We start from the raw sequence: 23,410 nt of genomic DNA on the forward strand, positions 1-23,410 counted from the left end.
TAATGGTGGCCAACAAGGTTTTTCAGGCCTTGGGAAAGGAAGGCAGAGACAGCTTTAGGAAGAAGCTTAGTTCCCATACAGCAGTGTGTATGCACAGGAGATCAGGAATGCTGCTTTCCTGTCACTACCCTTTATCAGACCCACTAGAGTCAAGAATCAGATCTCCTCACGCTGCAAGGCCAGCGATCAGGCCTGTCCCTAAAGAGAGTTTCCCTGCCCGAATGGAGGTCAAACATGTCAATGAACCTGGCAAATCCAAAAGACAGGAGAGTTAAATCTTCATTCAGACTCCTGGTTTTCCTGTGCAAAACTCAACCCCTTTGCACCTATGTAACTGTCCATGTTAATAATTAGACTATTAATTCTTACCTCCATCACAATTTTTTATGCTCCACAGAAGTCTCTTTCCCATGTTTCATCCAAACATATCTGTAGAGCTTTCTTTTGGTATAAGAAAATTCTTCTCCCCCAAATTATCTAGGCCACTCTTCTAATATTATGTCCAGTATTAGCAAGTTCCACATTCTCAGCATTCTTCTTGGAATTCCCTGCTGCTTTCATTAGGATGGGTGCTAGTTTTGGACTGTGCCTCCTACCCCTCCTCGACATCAACATGATCAAACCCTTTTATTCTCTTCAAAAGCCTTGATGAGAGAAGTACTGAATCTTCTGTTTTAGAATCTCCCACACTATCCTCCAGCAATGAGGATGTCCAGTCTGCTTTTGGTGTCAGCTGAGGAATACTAGAACCATAGAATACTTACAATGCAGGAGGAGGCCGTTCAGCCCATAGCATTCGCACTGATTGTCTGAAAGCGCATCTTGCTCAGGCCCAGCCCCACCTTACTCTATATCTGTAACCCTGCACATTTACCATGGCCAATCCACCTAACTTGCACATCTTTGGACCCTAAGGGACAACTTACCATGGCCAATCCACCTAACCTGTACATCTTTGTACCGTGGGAGGAAACTGGAGCACTTGGAGGAAACCCACACAGACAAACCCCTACACAGCTAGAATATCAGGGGAGCTCTCTTACTCTTTTTTGAAATGGATTTCGGATCATCTGAGGGGGCAGATGGAGCCTTTGTTTAATATATTAGCCGAAAGATAGCATGCTATCTCCCAGTTATCGATTAAGCTTTCTTCTGCCGACAGTCTCTAGAATTTGGAGAAAGAAAACAAGCTCATCACCTAACCACTATTTTGATTCACCACATCTTTTCTCTTACTCTCTTCAAGCTAGCCACTGTCTTACACACTTACACTTGTGTAGCACCTTTAACATAAGAACATAAGAAATAGGAGCAGGAGTAGGCCATCTAGCCCCCCGAGCCTGCCCCGCCATTCAACAAGATCATGGCTGATCTGTCGTGGCTCAGTTCCACCTTCCCGCCCTCTCCCCATAACCCTTAATCCCCTCTCTTATCAAAAATCCATCAACCCGCGTCTTAAAAATATTTAGCGAGGCAGCCTCCACCACTTCAACGGGCAAAGAATTCCAGAGATTCACCACCCTTTGAGTGAAGAAGTTCCTCCTCAACTCCGTTCTAAACCGCCCCCCCCCTTTATCTTGAGGCTGTGCCCCCTAGTCCTACTGTCTTTTTTGAGCGGGAAGAGTCTCTCCACCTCTATCCTATCCATCCCATTCATCATCTTATACGTCTCAATGAGATCTCCCCTCATTCTTCTAAACTCTAACGAGTACAAGCCTAGTTTATTCAGCCTCTCCTCATAGCTCAACCCCCTCAACTCCGGTATCAGCCTAGTAAACCTCCTCTGCACTCCCTCCAAGGCCAAAATATCTTTGCGCAGGTGCGGCGCCCAAAACTGCACACAGTACTCCAGCTGCGGCCTCACCAATGCCCTATACAGCTGCAGCAAGACCTCCCTACTTTTATATTCAATCCCCCTCGCTATGAAGGCCAGCATCCCATTCGCCTTCCTGACCACCTGCTGCACCTGCAAGCTGGGTTTTTGCGACTCATGCACAAGGACCCCGAGGTCCCTCTGCACCGTCGCCTGCTGCAGTTTTTCGCCACGTAAGTAATAGTCCTTCCTACCATTATTCCTACCAAAGTGGACCACCTCACACTTGCCAACATTAAATATATTACATTAACATAGAAATTGCCTCACAGAGGCAAAATCAAATGGACCTTGGTTATGCTTCATCTTTCTGAATAGATGTGATTTGAACTTGAATAACTTTGCACAGGTAATTTTCAGTAATTACAAACTAGAACAATAACATTAACAGCTCGAACTCTGACGTACTGGGTTTGAGTATAATCAGTCACCCAGAGAAAGGATTATTGGTTTCAATAACGCTCATTACTGAGTACCAATATTTTTTCTGCAGCTGCTTCTTATTTAGTTTTACATTGATAAAACCTTTGTGTATAATCCCATCGGCTGACCTATAATTAACTGCACTTTGCCAGACGCCTGAATTTACTTGTAAGATTAAACCACTTATTAAATTCTAAAAATACAGACTTTAAAGCTTTAGTACTTCACAGGAGACGACCCTTTTCTTTATTTAAAAAAAACTTAAGTTGTGCAATTTGTTTTGATATAGTCAATGCCAGAGTCACTATAAATATAACGTATTTTATAAAAATCTTAAGTTCAAAACATCTGTAAGTTGGCTAACAGTGAGTGAGATCATTCTTTTTAAACCCCATGTTAGGGAATGACCTTTTAAGTTCACCAGTACAATTTCTGTGTCATGACAGTATATAGTTTGGAGGATACCTGAGTATCCAGGTTCTGTATCTGGTCCACATGGAGCCTGTAGCACCCGAGCAGCATTCCACGTTTACCTTCAACACCCTTGGGTTGGGGAAAACTAAGTTTCCACTCCTTATAGCCATCCAACAATCCTTGTCAAAATTGCATGTGCAGATGTCAATAGAAACCAGGCATGCACTCACTGCAGTTACCCTTAAGGTGGTGCCTGGTACCTGATGAACAGGAACAGGCATAACAGAAAGGCAGAAGAGGGGACAAGATAAAGCAGACGATGTGTTTCACCGAATAGTATAAATAGCTGCAAGAGTTCCACAATGTAAATGATATAGAGTCAAAGAGGTTTACAGCATGGAAACAGACCCTTTGGCCCAAATTGTCCATGCTGCCCTTTTTTTTTAGAAACCCCTAAGCTAATCACAATTGCCCGCATTTGGCCCGTATCCCTCTATACCCATCGTACCCATGCAACTATCTCAATGCTTTTTAAAAGACAAAATTGTATCCGCCTGTACTACCACCTCTGGTAGCTTGTTCCAGCCACTCACCATCCTCTGTGTGAAAAAATTGCTCCTCTGGACACTTTTGTATCTCACCCTTCTCACCTTTAACCTATGCCCTCTGGTTTTAGACTTCCCTATCTTTGGGAAAAGATGTTGACTATCTACCTTGTCTATGCCCTTCATTATTTTATAGACCTCTTTAAGGTCACCCCTCAGCCTCCTACGCTCCAGAGAAAAAAGTCCCAGTCTATTCAGCCTCTCCTTATAACTCAATCCATCAGGTTCTGGTAGCATCCTAGTAAATCTTTTCTGCACTCTTTCTAGTTTAATAATATCCTTTCTATAATAGGGTGATAAGAATTGCACACAGTATTCCAAGTGTGGCCTTACCAATGTCGTGTACAACTTTAACAAGAGGTCCCAGCTCCTGTATTCAATGTTCTGACTGACGAAACCAAGCATGTTGAATGCCTTCTTCACCATTCTGTCCACCTGTGACTCCACTTTCAAGTAGCTATGAACATGTACCTGTAGATCTCTTTGTTCTGTAATTCTCCCCAACACCCTACCATTAACTGAGTAAGTCCTGCCCTGGTTCAATCTACCAAAACGCATCACCTCACATTTGTCTAAATCAGACTCCATCTGACATTCGTCAGCCCACTCGCCCAATTGATCAAGATCCCGTTGCAATCGGAGATACTTTCTTCACTGTCCACTATGCCAACAAGATTGGTGTCATCTGCAAACTTACTAACCATGCTCTCTAAATTCTCATCCATATCATTAATATAAATGACAAATAACATTCGAACCAGCATTGACCCCTGAGGCACACTGCTGGTCATACAAGGAATATCATACAAGGAATGAAATCTTTACCAAATATACAAGTTAATGCCTTACGTCACCTGTTTTCTAGCAAAAACACCTGTAAAACATTTTATGAAAGAAAGAAATTATACAAAGCATTACAATTTAAAATTAACTTAAGGCTAAAAGATGCACAAATAATGACAAGTTCATTCTTTGCATTTTACTAAAAAAAGTCTAAATTCCCATCACAAACTTTGTAACTAGCTCACTCATTTATTCCTCTTCCACGTATGACACAAAACTTCAGCTTGGTTTCTCTCTCTCCTCAGATGCTACCAGACCTGCTGGGATTTTCCAACATTTTCTGTTTTTGTTTCACTCTTCCAGCTGGATTCCCAACTTCCCTTCATCAAAAACTCTGTTTTCTACATTCTATCGTGCACCAAGTCCTGATTAACGTGCGCTCACTAACATTTGGCCTCGCCTTTCCTTGCTCTGCAACTCTATAGCCATGGAGATCTTTAACTCTGGAGTTATATACATCATTCATTCTCTGCATTCATCTCACCACTAGCCACTGAGTCTTCCAACAAGCTATTAAATTTCCTCCCAAAACCCTTACACCTCTCAAGTTGCGTCTGCTTCATTAGCTGTTTCCTTAAACATTTCTCATTTCCCAAATCTCTGTTCACCTCTAATACCTTCTCTCCTTTGGCTCCACAACCATTTGTTATTCAATCACATCTCTTAAGTGCCTTGAATGGTTTGCCATGTTATATGTGCTACATAAAGCCAAGTTGTTTTTAATGGTGTAGTCACAGAAATTAAATATCCTTCTTCAGACGGCCACAGGATCTCTCCAGCAAGCCATTTTAACCATTGTTCCTTGCTGAGAGGGTTGGGAGCTCTGGATTCAGCATTCCGTGGCTGCATTGCACAGTTGGAAAAAGGGCAGAGGAAGGAAAGCATGTATTTGCGAGAGTACTATGTGATATTAAGTGTTGAAAAGAGTAGAATATCATTTGGAAAAACACAAAGACAAACCAAGAGCTCCTTGGTTCATTGCACAAAATGTACAGAAGTATGTAACCACTCCAACTGATCAAAATCCAAGTGCTTTCATTAAACAACTGCTTTATACAACATAAATTGCATAATCTGCATTTTATTACACAGTTAGAAGACTTCCTCATACCTATCTAGGAGTCATCAATCGAGTCACGTCAAAAAAAAATGTTTGTATTAATCACTGGTATCCCAGACAGTCACTATAAAAAGTGTTGGTGGATGGGTAAACACAAGCTTGACGTGGCACTGAGACATACAGACCAGAATGGTCCCAGATTACATCTTGGATGTGTAGTAAATTTGACAAATTCAGCCACAATAGTTCATTAGTGTCTCTGGGTCACAAAGAGTACACGGTGCAAACAACCTAAGCAGCACAGAACCTGTCCCTGCCCATGGCTCAATGGATTGCACTCTCACCTTTGACTCAAAAGGCTATATATGAATCCTACAACAGATACAACATAATCTTTGCTGGCAATCCAGTGCAATATCGAGGGAGCATTAGACTGCCAGAGTCTGTTGCCGCCAATGGGCAGAATAAAGCTCTTCCTGGCATTCTGGCTAATAGTTATTTGGGTTATAGGGTAACTAAAACAAATTAACTTGTCATTATCACGTCACTGTCTGCCAGACCGAGTCATGCATGAATCTGGCTGCTGCGCTTTGCAGCATATAACAGTGACAACACCTCTAAAGTACCTCAATGGCTACAAAACACTTTGGGATTTTCCGAGGTCCTGAACAACGCCAAATAAATTCAAGTCCTTTCCCTGGAAGTGTCTGCAGAATTCTTAAACAGCAATGGAGGTTGGTTTGGAGGGAGGCAAGTTCCCACCATTAGCCAGTTTAATAGTGCATCCCACGTCTGGGTTACTTTGAACCATGGAAGCTCAGCGGGTGGAGGTTGGTGGTGGGACAGTTACCTGCTCATTATCAGAGGATAGCCAATTAAACAACTACTTTGTCCATACGGATTAGAGTTTTCCAGTCAGCTTGCAGCCCCCTTGCAGAGGTTGAAACAAAGCTTGTGGATAGAGGCAGCCTCCAAGCAACAGAGTAGATGGGGTCAGTTTTAATTTCATCTCCGCCATGGATGTCATGGATACATTTTCTTTGACATGACTCGATTGATGACTCCTAGATAGGTATGAGGAAGTCTTCTGACTGTGTAATAAAATGCAGATTTTGCAATTTACGTTGTATAAAGCAGTTGTTTAATGAAAGCACTTGGATTTTGGTCAGTTGGAATGGTTACATACTTCTGTACGTTTTGTGCAATGAACCAAGGAGCTCTTGGCTTGTCTTTGTGTTTTTCCACATGATATTCTACTCTTTTCAACACTTAATATCACGTAGTACTCTCACATGGAGAGCACCTCCACCTTGAGGCACCCCTCTCTCCTCCTCACATCAGCAGCTTTCACCTCTGCTGGTAGGGCTGTAAATCTCTCAAAGAGTATTAACTACTCCTAATTCATATGTTCATATAAAACTAGTGTGTACAAGGGGAAGGTAAACAAAATCTTAGATTTAATGTGAATTTAATGACTGATTTGCATTATAATCCATGACCATGACAAGAGGTTGCTGAAAAAATGCTTGAGGCTAAGCCAAAATGAACATTTATTCTTGGTATAAAACAGCTCTGTTCAAGAAAATTTCCTTCAATATTAGCATCTGTTGCAGTCTGTGAATGAACTGCATTATCATTTCATCTCTTGCAGAAACTAATCACACTTTCTGGGAAGTATGAATCCAACAGCTGACATTTACAAAAGTCCAAGGAAAAGTCAAAAGCCCCTGGAATGATAGCAACATGAAGTTAAACAATTTTCACAGTTCATTCATATTATTTTAAGCTATGCTTAACTTACATGTGGAGATGACTTCTTCAGGAGGACCAACAAAGCTTGAAGTACCAGGTTTGAGAAGCGTGGGCCAATAGGGACATAATCTGAAATCAAACAGATTAACAAGATTTACTTTTCTAATTCTGAGTCTCAGGGTGGAGGGGGTGGGGAGAAGAGAGATTTCACAAACATCTGGTACTGGGGGGTTAGATTCACAAACATCTGGTACTTCACCCGAGGTCGTCTGTGCTCAGAAATACATTTTCTCTCAGGGGTTGTGCAACTTTGGAACTCTGTCTCAGACAGCGGTGGAAGCAGGATCAGTGAGTAATTTTTAAAGCAGAGGTAGACAGATTATCATTGGGCAAAGGAATGATCGGTTAACGGGATCAATGTGAATCTGGAACTCAACACAAATCGAACAGCTATGATCTGATTGAATGGCAAAAAGGTTTGAGGGGCCAAATGGCCTACCTTTACTCCAATTTTGTATGTTTGTATTAACTGACAGCATTCCGCAACTGGTACCCTGATTAATTCATCTTCCCTGTATAGGAGCTAACTTCAGTTTTGGCCCAAGCAATTCTCCTTTCCCAATGGCATTCCACATGCCACCCTCAATCAACTGACAGGACAAGAAAAAGGCACTAAATCTCTAAGTCTACGCATAGGCGGGGCCCACTCTTGCGGTGTGGGCCGGACAGAGGTTTCACAAAGTTTTTAAAGACTCCCTTTGATTCAGATCCCTTGCAACTTCTGCATCTTCCAAACCTACCAATTTCATTCAGAAACTTCAGCTCTCTTTGAAGAAACTCAACAACAGTAAACAACAAACCCTCCTCACATTAACAACATGGTAGTTTAGACGCCAGCATGGTTGATTGGTAGTATTGCTTCTTAATCAAAATATTGGGGTTCAAATTCCACTCAAGAAGTTTTAGCACAAAAAAAAAACAGCCATGATCTTATTGAATGGCGGGGCAGGCTCGAAGGGCTGGATGGCCTACTCCTGCTCCTATTTCTTATGTTCTTATGTTCAAGTTAATACAACTGTTGAGTGCATTACTGAGGAAGTGATTGTCAGTGAATGACACAATTATCGAATGGTTACATAACACAACAGCAGAGCAAATAGGAAGAGTGGCCCTTTATCTTTTAGCTATGCCCATGTTCGAGACTTTCCCACTCCATCTCACCATCTACCAAGTCAAGCCCCCTCAGGATCTTGGATGTTTGAATAAGGTCACACTTCACTCCAAAGAATACAGACGCAGACTATTTCGTGTCTCTTAAAAGGGCAACTTCTCAACCCAGGAATTAGCCTGGTAAATCTTCTTTGGGCTGTCTCCAATACTACTATCGCCTTTTTAAGGTAAGGGAATCAAAACCATACACAGTATTCCAGGTGAGGCCTCACCAACACCCTGTGCAATTGCAACAAAACCTCTCTATTTTTAAACTCTGACCACTTTGCAATAAAGACCAAAATGCTGTTTGCCTTCTTAATTAAGGGGCATTTGGACAAATAAATGAATAGGGTGATATGGTCCCAAGAGTAGGATTTTTTTTAGTTCAGATGGGCAGTATGGTTGGTGCTGGCTTGGAGGGCCAAAGGGCCTGTTCTAGTGCTGTAATTTTCTTTGTTCCAACTACTGTGGACCCGCCTGTTAGCTTTTTGTGATTCATGCACTAAAACACCGAGATCCCTCTGTGCTTCATTCACCTGCAGTCTCTATTAGAAAGTAATCTGCCTTTTGATTCCTCCTACCAAAGTGCATGACCTCACACTTCCTCACATTAATCTCCAGGTTTTTGTCCAGTCATCCAACTTAACGATGCCTCTAAGGTGTGTGTATGCAATCTTTGAAGGGGATAGAACAAGTTAAGGAGACACTTTAAAAAGCCAGTGGGATTCCTTGGATTTATTACTCAGGGCAGAAAGTACAAAAGCATGGAAGTTATGCGGCACAGCGGTTAGCACTTTTGCCTTACGACGCCAGGACCTGGATTCAATTCCCTGCTTGGGTCAATGTCTGTGTGGAATCTGCACATTCTCCCCATGTCTCCGTGGGTTTCTTCCACGTGCTCTGGTTTCCTCCCACAGTCCGACAGACATATTGGTTAGGTGCATTGGCCATGCTAAATTCTCCCTCAGTATACCTGAACAGGCACTGAGTATGGCAACTAGAGGATTTTCACAATAACTTCATTGCAACATTAATGTAAACCTACCTGTGACAAAAATAAATAAACTTTGATATAGTTATAACCTACCGGTTGTACCTCAGCTAAAGTACTGTGTTTAACTCTGGGTATCACACCTTACTATGGAGATGCCGGTGTTGGACTGGGCTAAGTAAAAAGTCTCACAACACCAGGTTAAAGTCCAACAGGTTTATTTGGTAGCCCCACCCGCACATGCGCACAAAACACCCACTTACCTGATGAAGTAGTAGCGCTCTGAAAGCTAGTGGCTTATGCTAGCAAATAAACCTGTTGGACTTTACCCTAGTGTTGTGAGACTTCTTACTATCACACCTTAGTGAAGGTCTTGGAGAGGGTACTGATGATATTTTATTTAAGGGTTCTAGGGACGAGAGATTTCAGTTGTGTGGTGAGACAGGAGAAGCTAAAGAGAGGGTTGAGGGGACATTTGGTAGAGGTGTTCAACATCATGAATGTTAATAAGGAAGGAGAAACTGTTTTCCAACGGCAGAAGGGTCAGTAACCAAAGGACACAATTTAAGATAATTGGCAAAAGACCGAAAGGTGACATGAGGAATCTATTTTTCTTATAAAGCAAGCTGTTGTGATTGATAACATACTGCCTGAGAGGTTGCTGGAAGTCTAATATAGAACTGGATAAATGTTCAAAAGGTAAAAAAGTAACAGGGCTAAGGAAAGTGTGACCAATTGGATAATTCTATCAAAGACCTGCACAAACACAATAAGATGTGGAGATGCTGGCGTTGGACTGGGGTAAACACAGTAAGAAGTCTCACAACACCAGGTTAAAGTCCAGCAGGTTTATTTGATAGTAAACCCACAAGCTTTCGGAAACGCAGTTCCTTCGTCAGGTGTGTGGAAAGTTCTGATCAGAGAAGGGTGTATAAAGGCACACACAGTTTACAGAATACTGATTAGAATGTGAGTCTATAGAGCTAACCTGCTATTCAAGTCTTAAAGATGCAGACAATGTGAGTGGAGATAGCATTGAGTTAGGTTAAAGAGATGTGTATTGTCTCCAGACAGGACAGGAAGTGAGATGTTGCAAGTTCAGGCAAGTCATGGGGGTTACAGATAGTGAGACATGAACCCAAGATCCCAGCTGGCTTAGTGGCATTATTGCTAGACTCTTAATCCAGAAACTCAGCTGTTGATCCGGGAACATGTGTTCAAATCTTGCCATGACAGATGGTGGAATTTGAATTCAATAAAAAGGAATCAGGAATTAAGAATCTACTGACGATCATGAATTGTCAACTGTCAGAACAACATATCTGGTTCACTAATCATCTTTAGGGAAGGAAATATATTGACCTTCCCTGTCTGGCTTACATGTAAAAAGTCTGACAACACCAGGTTTTAGTCCAACCGATTTATTTGATAATAGACTCACAAGCTTTCGGAGTTAGTCCCTTCGTCAGGTGAATGGAGAGTTCTGGCCTCAGACAGAGCGTATAAAGCACAGACAGTTTAGAGATTACTGATTAGAATGCGAATCCTTACACCTAACCTGCTGTTCAAGACTTGAAGTGGCTGACAATGTGAGTGGAAGGAGCACTGATCACAGGTTAAAGAGATGTGTATTGTCTCCAGACAGTACAGTAAGTGAGGTTTTGCAAACCCAGGCAAGTCACAGGGGTTACAGATAGTGCGACATGAACCCAAGATCCCTGTTGAGACCGTCCTCATGCGTGCGGAACTTGGCTATCAGTCTCTGTTCAGCGACTCTGCGCTGTTGTGTGTCGTGAAGGCCGCCTTGGAGAATGCTTACCTGAAGGTCAGAGGCTGAATGCCAGTGACCACTGAAGTGTTCGCCAACAGGAAGGGAACAGTCTTGTCTGGTGATTGTCGAGCGATGTTCATTCATCCGTTGTCGTAGCGTCTGCATGGTCTCCCCAATGTACCATGCTTCGGGACATCCTTTCTTGCAACGTATCAGGTAGACAATGTTGGCCGAGTTGCAAGAGTATTTACCATGTACCTGGTGGATGGTATTCTCACGTGTGATGATGGTATCCATGTCGATGATCCGGCATGTCTTGCAGAGGTTGCTGTGGCAGGGTTGTGTGGTATTGTGGTCACTGTTCTCCTGAAGGCTGGGTAGTTTGCTGCGAACAATGGTCTGTTTGAGGTTGTGTGGTTGTCTGAAGGCAAGAAGTGGGGGTGTGGGGATAGCCCTGGCGAGATGTTCGTCTTCATCAATGATACGTTGAAGACTCTGGAGAAGATGTCGTAGCTTCTCTGCTCCGGGGAAGGACTGGACGACGAAGGGTACTCTGTCCACTGTGTCCCGTGTTTGCCTTCTGAGGAGATCGGCGCGGTTTTTCGCTGTGGCGCATCGGAACTGCCGATCTATGAGTCGAGCACCATATCCTGTTCTTATGAGGGCATCTTTCAGGGTCTGAAGGTGTCTGTCACGATCCTCCTCATCTGAGCAAATCCTGCGTATACGGAGGGCTTGTCCACAGGGAATGGCTTCTTTAACACATTTAGGGTGGAAACTGAGTGGAGCATGGTGAGATTGTCTGTGGGTTTGCGGTACAGTGAGGTGCTGAGGTGACCGTCCTTAATGGAGATGCGTGTGTCCAAGAATGCAACTGATTCTGGGGAATAGTCCATGGTGAGTCTGATGGTGGGGTGGAATTTGTTGATATCATCATATAGTTGTTTCAGTGATTGTTCACCATGAGGCCAAAGGAAGAAAATGTCATCGATGTATCTAGTGTATAGCATTGGTTGAAGATTCTGCGCAGTGAAGAAGTCTTGTTCGAACCTGTGCATGAAGATGTTGGCATATTGAGGTGCAAATTTGGTCCCCATGGCTGGTCCATGTGTCTGGATGAAAAACTGGTTGTTGAAGGTGAAGACATTGTGGTCCAGGATAAAGCGGATGAGTTGTAAAATTGCATCTGGAAACTGGCAGTTGTCAGCCTTCAGGAGAACAGTGACCACAGTACCACACAACCCTGCCACAGCAACCTCTGCAAGACATGCCGGATCATCGACATGGATACCATCATCACACGTGAGAATACCATCCACCAGGTACATGGTAAATACTCTTGCAACTCGGCCAACATTGTCTACTTGATACGTTGCAAGAAAGGATGTCCCGAAGCATGGTACGTTGGGGAGACCATGCAGATGCTACGACAACGAATGAATGAACATCGCTCGACAATCACCAGTCAAGACTGTTCCCTTCCTGTTGGCAAACACTTCAGTGGTCACGGGCATTCAGCCTCTGACCTTCGGGTAAGCATTCTCCAAGGCGGCCTTCACGACACACGACAGCGCAGAGTCGCTGAACAGAGACTGATAGCCAAGTTCCGCACGCATGAGGACGGTCTCAACAGGGATCTTGGGTTCATGTTGCACTATCTGTAACCCCCGTGACTTGCCTGGGTTTGCAAAACCTCACTTACTGTACTGTCTGGAGACAATACACATCTCTTTAAACTGTGATCAGTGCTCCTTCCACTCACATCGTCAGCCACTTCAGGTCGTGAACAGCAGGTTAGGTGTAAGGATTCGCATTCTAATCAGTAATCTCTAAACTGTCTGTGCTTTATATGCTCTGTCTGAGGCCAGAACTCTCCATTCACCTGACGAAGGGACTAACCCCAAAAGCTTGTGAGTCTATTATCAAATAAATCGGTTGGACTAAAACCTGGTGTTGTCAGACTTTTTACTGTGTTTACGCCAGTCCAACGCCGGCATACCCACATCATGGCTTACATGTGACAACAGAGCCACAGCAACGTGGTTGACTCTCAACTGCCCTCTGAACTAGGGATGGACAATAAATGCTGGACAGCCAGCGACGCCCATCTCCCACGAATGAATTTTTAAAAAATGATCGTTAGGAGAGTCTTTGACCACACAAGACAGCATATCTGTTATTTCAAACTCTTATTCCCTCCCTGCGTAATCCAGTGCTATTTAGACCAATTGCATTGATATATTCCTGATATTATTTCACAAAATGATACAACATAAAATGCCATATCTGTGCCACAGCTTTGGAAGAGTAATCCAATTCATCCCACTCCCCCCAGTCTTCAATCTAGAGCCCGTCCAGTTTATACTTTACATGAATACATCCAATAATCTTTTGAAAGAGACAATGGAGTCTATTTCCGTTTTCCTTTCTGGCAGCGTATTTCACTATAATCCCATTCCACAAATCCCCAACACCCCAAAGGGCACAAGTCAAATTGGTGAGCTTATCTATGTGAACTGAAGGAATTAGATAACAAAATGTGTAATTGAATGTCACCTGCAGAGACAGCGTGCTCATGAGAATGATGCCCATTACATTTAGAACACAAGAGAAGCTAGCAAACACCTTCACAAATCTCCACACTTTCGGTCAACTAACTCACTCTCTGAATTAATAACTTGCATTTATAGAGCTTATTTAACACCGAGAAAACATCCCAAGAATGGAGTCAGACTAAATTTGACAGGTGACAAAATGTTTGTTACAAAGATGGGTTTTAAGCAACATCTTAAAACGAGAGAGTCAAAAGGCAGACAAAATGGGAAGAAAGTTCTATAACTTAGGGCCTCAACACTGTCAGCATGCCCATCAATGGCAGGGTGAAAGTAGTAGCAAAGGGTGTAGACTTCGTGGAGCGTTTAGGGTTCCCAATTCGAAAGGGTCCAAAAAAGATGATCAGAATAAATCAATTAAATTGCCAGGATTAAATGTGTACATTTTGAGCTTTTCATTATGCTCATGTACCAGCAAGAAAGCTCGTGGTTTGTAGCTAGCTAGAACAGGCCCAATTTCTGCATTTTTATAGCTTGGACATGAAGTTTTGCTTTCATTGTGACACTATAGTTAAAACAGTTGTTATAGTTGTTGCTTAGTACGGAGCTAAGCTCTCAATCTCAAATTTATCACATGACTCGGGATACCCACTTTTTCATCTTGGCAATTTACCCAATCTCATTAAGCACTAAACCACAGTTAAAAATTTGGTAACTGTCACAACTCAACTATCAAAATGGATGATAAGTCCCAACCCCTCCACCAATGTTTATTCTAACAACTCACTGAGGCACCAGGCTCAGTGCCTGCTCTGTGCTGAAATAAGCTACAAATAGCCATGGGATAGAATAGGAAAGGGAAAATGATTTCCCATTCCCAATCTTTCTTGCTCCTTAACAGTACATCAAGGCCATGATAAACTTCTAATTGAGAATCCCACAGAATAAAGAACAACATTTTACTCATATTTGTAAAATGACTAACCCCAGCTTTAGTTGATCTCCAACAGCGCAGAGGCACTAAAGCTTACATAGCAAGCAAGCCAAAAGGGAAAGAGACAAAGTGAGAGGATAGGAGGGGCATATATAAGGCTCTGGTCAGACCCTATTGGGAGTATTATCAACACTTTTGGGCCTCATATGTCAGGAAGGATATGCAGGCCTTGGAAAGAGTCCAGAGGAGGTTCGCAAGAATGATCCCTGGAATGAAGAGCTTGTCGTATGAGGAACGGTTGAGGACTCTGTGTCTGTACTCGGAGTTTAGAAGGATGAGGGAAGAACTTATTGAAACTTACAGGATACTGCAAGGCCTGGATAGAGTAGACGTGGAAAGGATGTTTTCACTAGTAGGGAACACTAGAACCTGAAATCACAACCTCAGATTAAAAGGACGATCCTTTAAAACAGAGGAACAGGAGGAATTTCATCAACCACAGAGTGGTGAATCTGTGGAACTCTTTGCTGTAGAAGGCTGGGAGGCCAGGTCATTGAGTGTCTTTAAGACAGAGATAGACAGGTTCTTTATTATTGAGGGGATCAGGGCTTATAGGGAAAAGGCAGGAGAATGGGGAAGAGAAAAATAGCAGCCATGATTTAATGGCAGAGCAGAACCAAACCAATGGGCCGAGTGGCCTAATTCTGCTCCTATGACTTATGGTAATTTCCACCTGCAGTCACTGCCTGGTGATTCCCACTGCTAAGTGCATGTGCTGATGTGTGATTTTAGGATTGACTCAGATCTTATGTTCTTTATGACCTAATTATTATTGATGCATTGTCGCAGTCTTCCTTCTGGGAGAGAAAGAAAGACACAAGGTCCCACAGATAACCGATATGGGCCAGCAAATTCCTCAGAGACGAAGTGGGGATAAAAGGTACAATACTTAAATAGTGGAAAAAAATCAAAGCTCCACAGCATTGGTTCACCAGCTAACTTCAGAAGCTAACAGCAGATGAGTCAAACCATTAACATGTGAGCCAGTTCCCCCACCTTGGTCTCAAATTCTGAACACAGAAGTGGTGAGAATGAATTTACCTAACATAGCTGGTATTGGGCTATCAGACAGTAGCTACCTCCAGCCTATTTTGACAGGTGACTGCTCAGATTAACCCCTCAGAAAAATGCCAAGTTCAATGCATAGAATAGTCAGTGCCTCAGTCGACTTGATGTCTCTCCAGCTTACCTAGCAGCCGTTCAATGTCATCAACCACAACACAGCTCAGTTGGGACTTGTACGCATCCTCAAAGATCTGTCAACAGAAATTAATAGATAAGATTATTAAATAATTCATTGGTTAGGCTTGTGGTAGCACATCTGTTTTTGTAAATAGAGAGCTTGCCCACCGAAATATACACTATGCTTCAGTCTAAGGTTTCAAAACCCTCGACAAATTTCAATAATATTGTCATATGCTACATTCCTGCCAACAAATCACATTATACAATACTTGGCAGCCATTCCTGAAATTGACAATGAAAGAACTTGATAAAAAACTTAAATTCTTCCCATACACTCATGTTGAACCTGAAAGTAAGGCCCTGTGTCTAATTTTAGCTTTTTGTGCCCAACATTCATCAAGTTGCCTAAACCAACGTGTTAAAGCCCAGGAAGTAGCCAATCTGACCCAGCACAGCAATGGCAGCTCTATAACACATCATCCTTTTCTCCCAAACCCCTGCAAGTTTCTCTCCAAATATTTATCATTTTCCCATTTAACAACACGCGATGGATGCTATTTTCACCAAAATTTCTAGCTGGCAATTCCATCCCCTAGCAAATCTGTAAAAAAAAACACATGCCTTTTAATCTCTCAGCTATACACTGAATTACACTGAATTTACAACAAAGAAACTGACCACATGCACCTTACACATCTCCTTCCATGCTCATATATCTCTAACTTCTCTTTCAATGCATCCATGCTGCTTACTCCAATCCATAGTAGCAAATCCCATATTCTCACCACTGAATGAAGAGATTTCTCCTGAATTCTTTATTTGATTTGTTAGCAATCTTGCATTTAAAATCACCAGTTTTAAACACCCTTTTCATGTTTGTCCCATCAACCTCTTTCATAATCTTATAGGTCTCTCTCAAGGTAACCCGCATCATTCTCTTTTCTAGAGATGAGAACCTCACACCCTGTCTGGTCTTTCCTGAACAGAAGACACAAGTAAAACACTCACCATAGAAATTTATATTGTACTTTAGCATTTCTATATCTTTTTTTCAATACATTGACCAAAACTGCACACAAAACTCTTATTGAATGGCAGAGAAGATTTGATGGGCCAAATGGTCTAACACTGCTCCTTTATCTTATGGCCTTTTATTGAGCTTCAGCTGATGTTCCATATCATTTTAACATTACTTTTCTGCTTTTTAATTTTATTCTTGAGAAATGAACCACAAGGTTTTTTTTATTGTTTTGTTAATCTCCATTGCCAGTTAGGACCCTGGACCAGAATCCTAAAATACATTAGGAAGCCAGACTTTGGCATAAACATGAGGATAGGATGCTTCACTCCAGGAGTAATTCTGCTGACAAATTAGGGATATTTTACACCGAAATAAACTTTATTTGATGAAGCAGTTTAACTATTGCCCATTGAACAATATTTAAACATGAAAAGAAAGAACTCTATTTTCTAACTTACCACTGTCTCAGTTCCAAATAAGCAACATTCTTCTCAGACTCAAAAAAACACTAAATTCAATTAGCAACCATAACTATATTTGCTATAAAGAGGTGTAGTCAGTCTCGAAACTTTCAGAAAGATTTGGTGGAGAGAGCAGCTCGAAACCTGTCTTTAAACAAACCCCAGCCAACACAAAACTGAAAGCTGTTTTTGTCCTTTGCTACAAACCTAGCTCCTCCCATTAACCACACTATCACTTGACACTGCACACCTAAACCCACCTTTCATTCCTTTAAATCAAAAGCTCCAGGGGGCTTTTCCTTTTTGAAAGCAAAAATCCTATGAGGTCTTGTTAAGTAAACACTACAAGGCAAAAATGAGCAATTATCCTGCTTTCTCAGCATCTGAGCTGTATTCCTGCCAGACATACCTACTGTTTGTAGAAAAAAAATGAACTTTAAAACATAAAAAAATCAGTAGCAACTACTATCATCAAAGTTACTTCTAATGAGGTGCACCTGTACTCCATGATGCTTTTGCATATCTACTCTAGTTAGGAGTCCAAAGTATGTGGCCTACTTACTCCTACCACCAAAATGCACCATCTTACCTGTTGAAATTAATTTGCAATTTACATTGAGTCTGCATTCTGTTCATCTGATGAACTAAAATTTATGCCTTCCAGTAGCTACTGACTCACTGTCCAGTGGAAATAATTTTCCCCAATTTAGATAATGTCAGTAAACCGAAGGAGATGGTCATCAACTTCAGGAAGCGTAGTGGAGGACATGCCCATCGACTTCAATAGGGGCAAAGTGGAAATGGTCAAGAGCTTCAAGTTTCTAGGTGTCCAGATCACCAACAAACTGTCCTGGTCCCTCCATGCTGGCACCAAAGCACCAATGCCTCTACTTCCTTAGGAGGCTAAGGAAATTTGACACTGAACCACAAAAACAGACACAGGGCAAGAGATAAGATAGATTTTAAGTAGGTGTTAAGCCCCAACACTGAACTGGAGGTAAAGTCTGGATTTTCTGGTCAAGTCTCTGGAATGGGTTTCCACAACCTGTATATGCAATCAATATTCTGCTTCTGTAGCACGTCAATTTAAGGATATCAGCTGCCAGGATTTTTACTCTTAGTTTTACTATAGGTGGCATATCTGCTATGCCTCTCAACAGCTTTTAAGGATGCACCAGTGAAAGCATTCTTTCTGACACCAGCACAGCTTGGTGTGGCTTCTGCCCTGTCCAAGCCCACAAGAAACTACAAAGGGTCGTCTGTGAAGCCCAGTCCGTCACGCAAACCAGTCTCCCATCCATCTTGTCTACACTCCCACCCTGTCTACACTTTCCGCTGCCTTGGAAAAGCAGCCAGCATAATCAAGAACCCCACGCACCCCAGACATCCGGGGTCAAGTGATAGTGTGGTTAATGGGAGAAGCTAAGGAAAAAAAATACAAAGTCTGAGGTCACGTACCAACTGACTCAAGAACAGCTTCTTCCCTGCTGCTATCAGACTTTTGAACAGACTTACCTCACATTAAGCTGATCTTTCTCTACACCCTAGCTATGACTGTAAGACTACATTCTGCACTCTGTCATTTCCTTCTCTATGTACGGTATGTTTCGTCTGTATAGTGTGCAAGAAGCAATACCTTTCATTGTATACTGATGCATATGATAAATCAAATCAATCTGAACTGTGTGCCTCTTATTGAATCTCATTTATTACTGCTTTAGTACTAAAAACATTGCGTGTTTATATCACAACTTTAATGCAGCAGAACTTTTGAGATGCATCGCAGGAGCATTAGCAAAGAAAATTTGACACTGAGCCACAAAAACAGATACAGGACAAGAGATGAGATAGATTTTAAGTAGGTGTTAAGCCCAAAAGTCACTTCTCCTTGTTTTATGTCGTTCTGTGTTACTTCCCTCTTATGCAGCAATCCGTCTTTAGTGGTTTTGGCTGAGGGATAAATATTGGCCAGGACACCAGGGAGAACTCACCTGCTCCTCAAACAGTGCTATGCAATCTTTTACATCCACTTGTGGGCAGACAGGATTTCAGTTTATCGGCTTATCTGAAAGATGAAACCTCCGACACTGCACTGAGGTAAAGCCTGGATTTTCTGCTCAAGTCTCTGGAATGGGTTTCCACAACCTGTATACGCAATCGATATTCTGCTTCTGTAGCAAGTCACTTTAAGGATATCAGCTGCCAGGATTTTTACTCTAAGTTTTACTATAGGTGGCTAGAGAAGCTTAACATCCGATTAAACAAGCATAAGCTGAGAGCAATACAATGATGTTTTTAATCAGGTAATTGCAGAGATTGAAATATGCTGGCCAGCTTCTGGTTATCAAAAAAAGCACAGCCTTCCCATCTATAACCAAGCATGAACTTTTAAATGCAATATTCAGTTTTCAACATTAGGGCCGGAATTCTCTGGCTGTTCATGTCCCATCACCGCTGCCAGGAAAGACAGAATTTGGCGTTCAGCCAAATCTCCATTCATGGCAATGGATGGGAGAATCCTACTGCCACGAATGGCCAGAGAAACCCGCCCCACATTTTTTTAAAAAATAAGGATAATTAAAAAGACAAAGCATTGTAATGCAAGCATGATAGCATTCTCTGAACAGCTTTACAAAACTGACCATGGGCACTTCATAAACAATGACAAGGAAGGAGCCGAGCAAATGTTGAATTCCAACTGCTACCTGATCAACGCAGTTCAATGAACTTACTTCTGGACTGAGGGACAGTCAACACCAACATTCAAGACTCGGACAGCCAATATTACATTGAGCTGTGCATTCAAGTCACTAAGGCATTAGATAACCAGGCTAGGCTTCATATGTTAGTGCAAGATGGGAATCAACATTTAAAAATTCTCACATGGATTATAAACAGATCCAAGTGAGAAATCTGTAATCAGGAAAGGGCTCCAGTTACAAAAAGAATGACTAGGCCTCTGCTTCACTCGATGACCTGGTCATAGGATGAACATTTCATTCAGAATAAAGGACTCTCTCAAATACATGTCATTTTTACACTTAAGTGCAAGATTTGTTGCACTTCAAGAGACTTCAAGCATATACCTTTGTTTTCAATTCTCACCCCAAACTGCTTTCCCTAACTATCGACTCCAGCCCTCTCCCATTCCAAGATAAAGCCAGACTATTCACAACCTGGTGACCAAATTACGTCTGTTTGATCCCGAGATAAGTTTCTGATCTCATATTTGTGCCATTAAAAGCACCTATTTCTACCTCTAACATGAAGTGACTTCACCCCCTTTCCCGCTCATCTGCTGCTGAAACCTTCACTCAAGCCCTTGTTACCCAGTAGATTCCCAGCTGATCTCCCATACTCTTTCTTCTACAAACTTACCTAAAACTTTGCTGCTCGTTTCTCAACTCACAGCAAGTCCTGTTCCGCCATCACCCCTGTGCTTGTTGAGCAAGGTCTCGGTTTAAAATTCTCCTCCCATTTTCAAATCCCTTTATGGCTATGTATTTGTATTTAGCAGCTTTAAGAAAGTGAAGCGGTAACGTTATCCTATAATTTGGCACAAAGTCACATGAGAAATTTGGATAGGTATCCGTAAGCTTGGTTACAAAGCTAGATTTTAAAGGATATCTAGAATTAAGAGGTGGAAGGATAGATGAGGTTCAAGAGGAAATTCCACAGTTTGTGATCTAGACAACTGTAGAGTCACTGCCAATGGTTGAGAAATGAAAACTGGTGATGTGTTGGACATCAGAACTGGGGAAGTTTAACTCAAATCATTGTAGAACTGGGGAAGTTTAGATGATCCTTTATTCTGAATAAAATGTTCATTCTATGATCAGGACATCAGGTGGAGCACAGGCCTATCCATTCTGTTTGGAGCTGGAACCCCTTCCTGACTACAAATTTCTCACTTGGATCTATTTATAACCCACCTGAGAATTTTTAAATGTTGATTCCCATCTTGCACTAACATATGAAGGCTACCTGAAGCATACCTCTCCCTAACTCCGTAAATTCCTCTTGCCCCATCACCTTTCGTGATATCGACACTTCTTTAATTCTGGTCTCCTGCACATCGCCAACTTTGATTGTTCTTTCACTGATGGTTGCGTCTTCAGTTGCCTGAAGCTGTGGAACATCCTCCCTGTACCTCTTGCTTTCCCTCTTTTATGACGCTCCTTTAAACCTACCTCTTTGACCAAGCTGTTGGTCATCTAACCTAACATCTCATGCAGCTCAATGCCATACCTTACTTTACAATTTTCCTGTGAAACACCTAGGAATGTCTCATTACGTTAAAGGCATCACTTTAGTTGCTGCTGAATGGCTGGTTAGGCCACTGCAGATGTGGAGTGACTTGTAAGTTCGACCAGGGAGGGGACAGCAGATTTCCTTCCCTAAAGTGTGTTAGTGAACCAGATGTCTTTTTAGGACAATCCAAAAGTTCCATGGTCACCAAGATTAGTTTTAAATTTCAGATTTATTTATTGAACTTAAATTCCACCAGCTGCCGTGGTGGATTTGAGCCTGTGCCCCAGAGCATCGACCCGGGCCTCTGGATTACTGATTTAGAAAGTCTGTTCTCATGCAGTGATGTGACCAATCCCCCTAAATCAAATTCTGGCCTTTTAATATAGTTTCATTATCTTAACCTAACAAATGCTGAGGGGGAACCTGTCACAGGAAGCACAACAGGACGACATGGTTTGAAAAGGCTGCTGTGATGTACAAGGCCCCAGAAGCAGGAGTCAAAATGAAAAGGGCTCAACTACATATCGTGTGTTCTTTCACATAATTTTTTACATCATTTAAATAAAAGCAATAGGGTTTTAATATTACTAATACATCATAACATTTCAGTATTGCATTCAAACATTTTCAGTTCAATCAATTCTAATTAACAGCATAGTTCCTTTCAAACTTTATTGGCTCCCAGTCCAGCAATGCTTCAATTTTAATTTCTCATCCTTCTTTTTGAATCCTTTCTCTCTCTCCCCGCCCCAACCCCCCACAACTCCTGCCAAACTTGTATCTAAACTGACCCAGTCCTACAATTATTTTTGAGCTGTCAGCACTCCTTCAGTTCTGATGTCCAGCACATCACCAATTTTCATTTCTCCACCATTGGCAGCTATCGGACAGCTGACCAGTGGAATTTCCCCTCTACCCTCATCTACCCCTCCACCTCTTTACTTTAAAGACGTCCTTTAAAATCTAGCTTTCTAGCCAAGGTTACGGCTACCTCATGTGACATGGTGTCAAATTATGGGATGACATGACTGTTTTACTTTGTTAAAGCTACTAAATACAAGTACACATCTAAGCCACTGAGTATAAATACAAATATAAGCCACTGAACATAAACATACACGCACACGTTGTTGCAGCAAAGCATCCTTAAACATACACTTTCTCATCAGATGAGACCGATCGGCTGCTGCTTAGTTAGTTGACATTTTCAGCCACCAGGTGGCAGTAAATGAGAATAACTCGGTGAACTAACTCAATAGTTCCTGTGAACCACAGCAGCACGCGATATACCTTCAACAAATCATCAGGGAGCTTTTGTCTTTGCTTCCAAATTAAATTTTCTGAGTTGTGTGTGTGTGTTGGCGGGGGGGGGGGGGGCGGGGGGGGGGGGGCGGCGGCGGCGGCGGAGAGAGTGGGGGGTCTTCATGAACTTCACATCTATTTCTGAAGTGTAATTATTGTTCCAATAGAGGAGAAAAGCCAATTTGAGCAAGTCCCATAAACAACATCAACAAATGATCAGACAACGCTTTTTCTAAGTGCCATTTGAGGAAGGTTAAATGTCACTTTAAGCAACAAAAGCCTTCCCTGTATTACTTTCACTAGTGCAATGGGACCTTTTGCATCCATCAGGTTACACACAGGGCCTCTGCTTAGAATCTCATTCAAACATTCCCTCTAATCTACACGCCTAGATCACATAAGGTCTCAAGGTTGGCCTGAGCCCTTGACCTACTGACTTAGATAGGCAGACTGAGCTGCTAAATGTGGTAGAGGTGAGAAGTTTTTTTTTTAAATCTTTATTCCCATCCAATCAAGTCAAATTAAAGCCAATTCAGAGTCCGAACAAGTTGGGACATTCCCGATCCAAGCTGACAAGGTAGGGCTCTCACCACCTGTCTTGGGCTCGATCAACATGATCCAAGCTGATTGGAGGCGAGAAGTTTACTCTGCTTGTTTGCATTCTAAAAGGGCAGCACAGTGATCAGCACAGCTGCCTCTC

The 23,410-nt window shown here is 42.2% G+C and overlaps 1 protein-coding gene across 1 annotated transcript in view; it reads right to left on the reverse strand.

Moving 5' to 3' along the window:
* Positions 1 to 23,410, reverse strand: part of nsfa (N-ethylmaleimide-sensitive factor a) — a 222,383-nt gene that overhangs the window by 84,078 nt on the left and 114,895 nt on the right. Inside the window, exons 16-17 of the mRNA XM_080213611.1 lie at positions 15,680 to 15,746; positions 7,020 to 7,099 (exon numbers count right to left, since the gene is read on the reverse strand). Of these exons, the coding sequence (XP_080069737.1) occupies positions 7,020 to 7,099; positions 15,680 to 15,746 (147 nt within the window). The remainder of the gene's footprint in view (positions 1 to 7,019; positions 7,100 to 15,679; positions 15,747 to 23,410) is intronic.

The sequence above is a fragment of the Carcharhinus amblyrhynchos genome, chromosome 27, assembly GCF_965287045.1.
Source record: "Carcharhinus amblyrhynchos chromosome 27, sCarAmb.v2.hapA, whole genome shotgun sequence".
Lineage (NCBI taxonomy): Eukaryota > Metazoa > Chordata > Chondrichthyes > Carcharhiniformes > Carcharhinidae > Carcharhinus > Carcharhinus amblyrhynchos.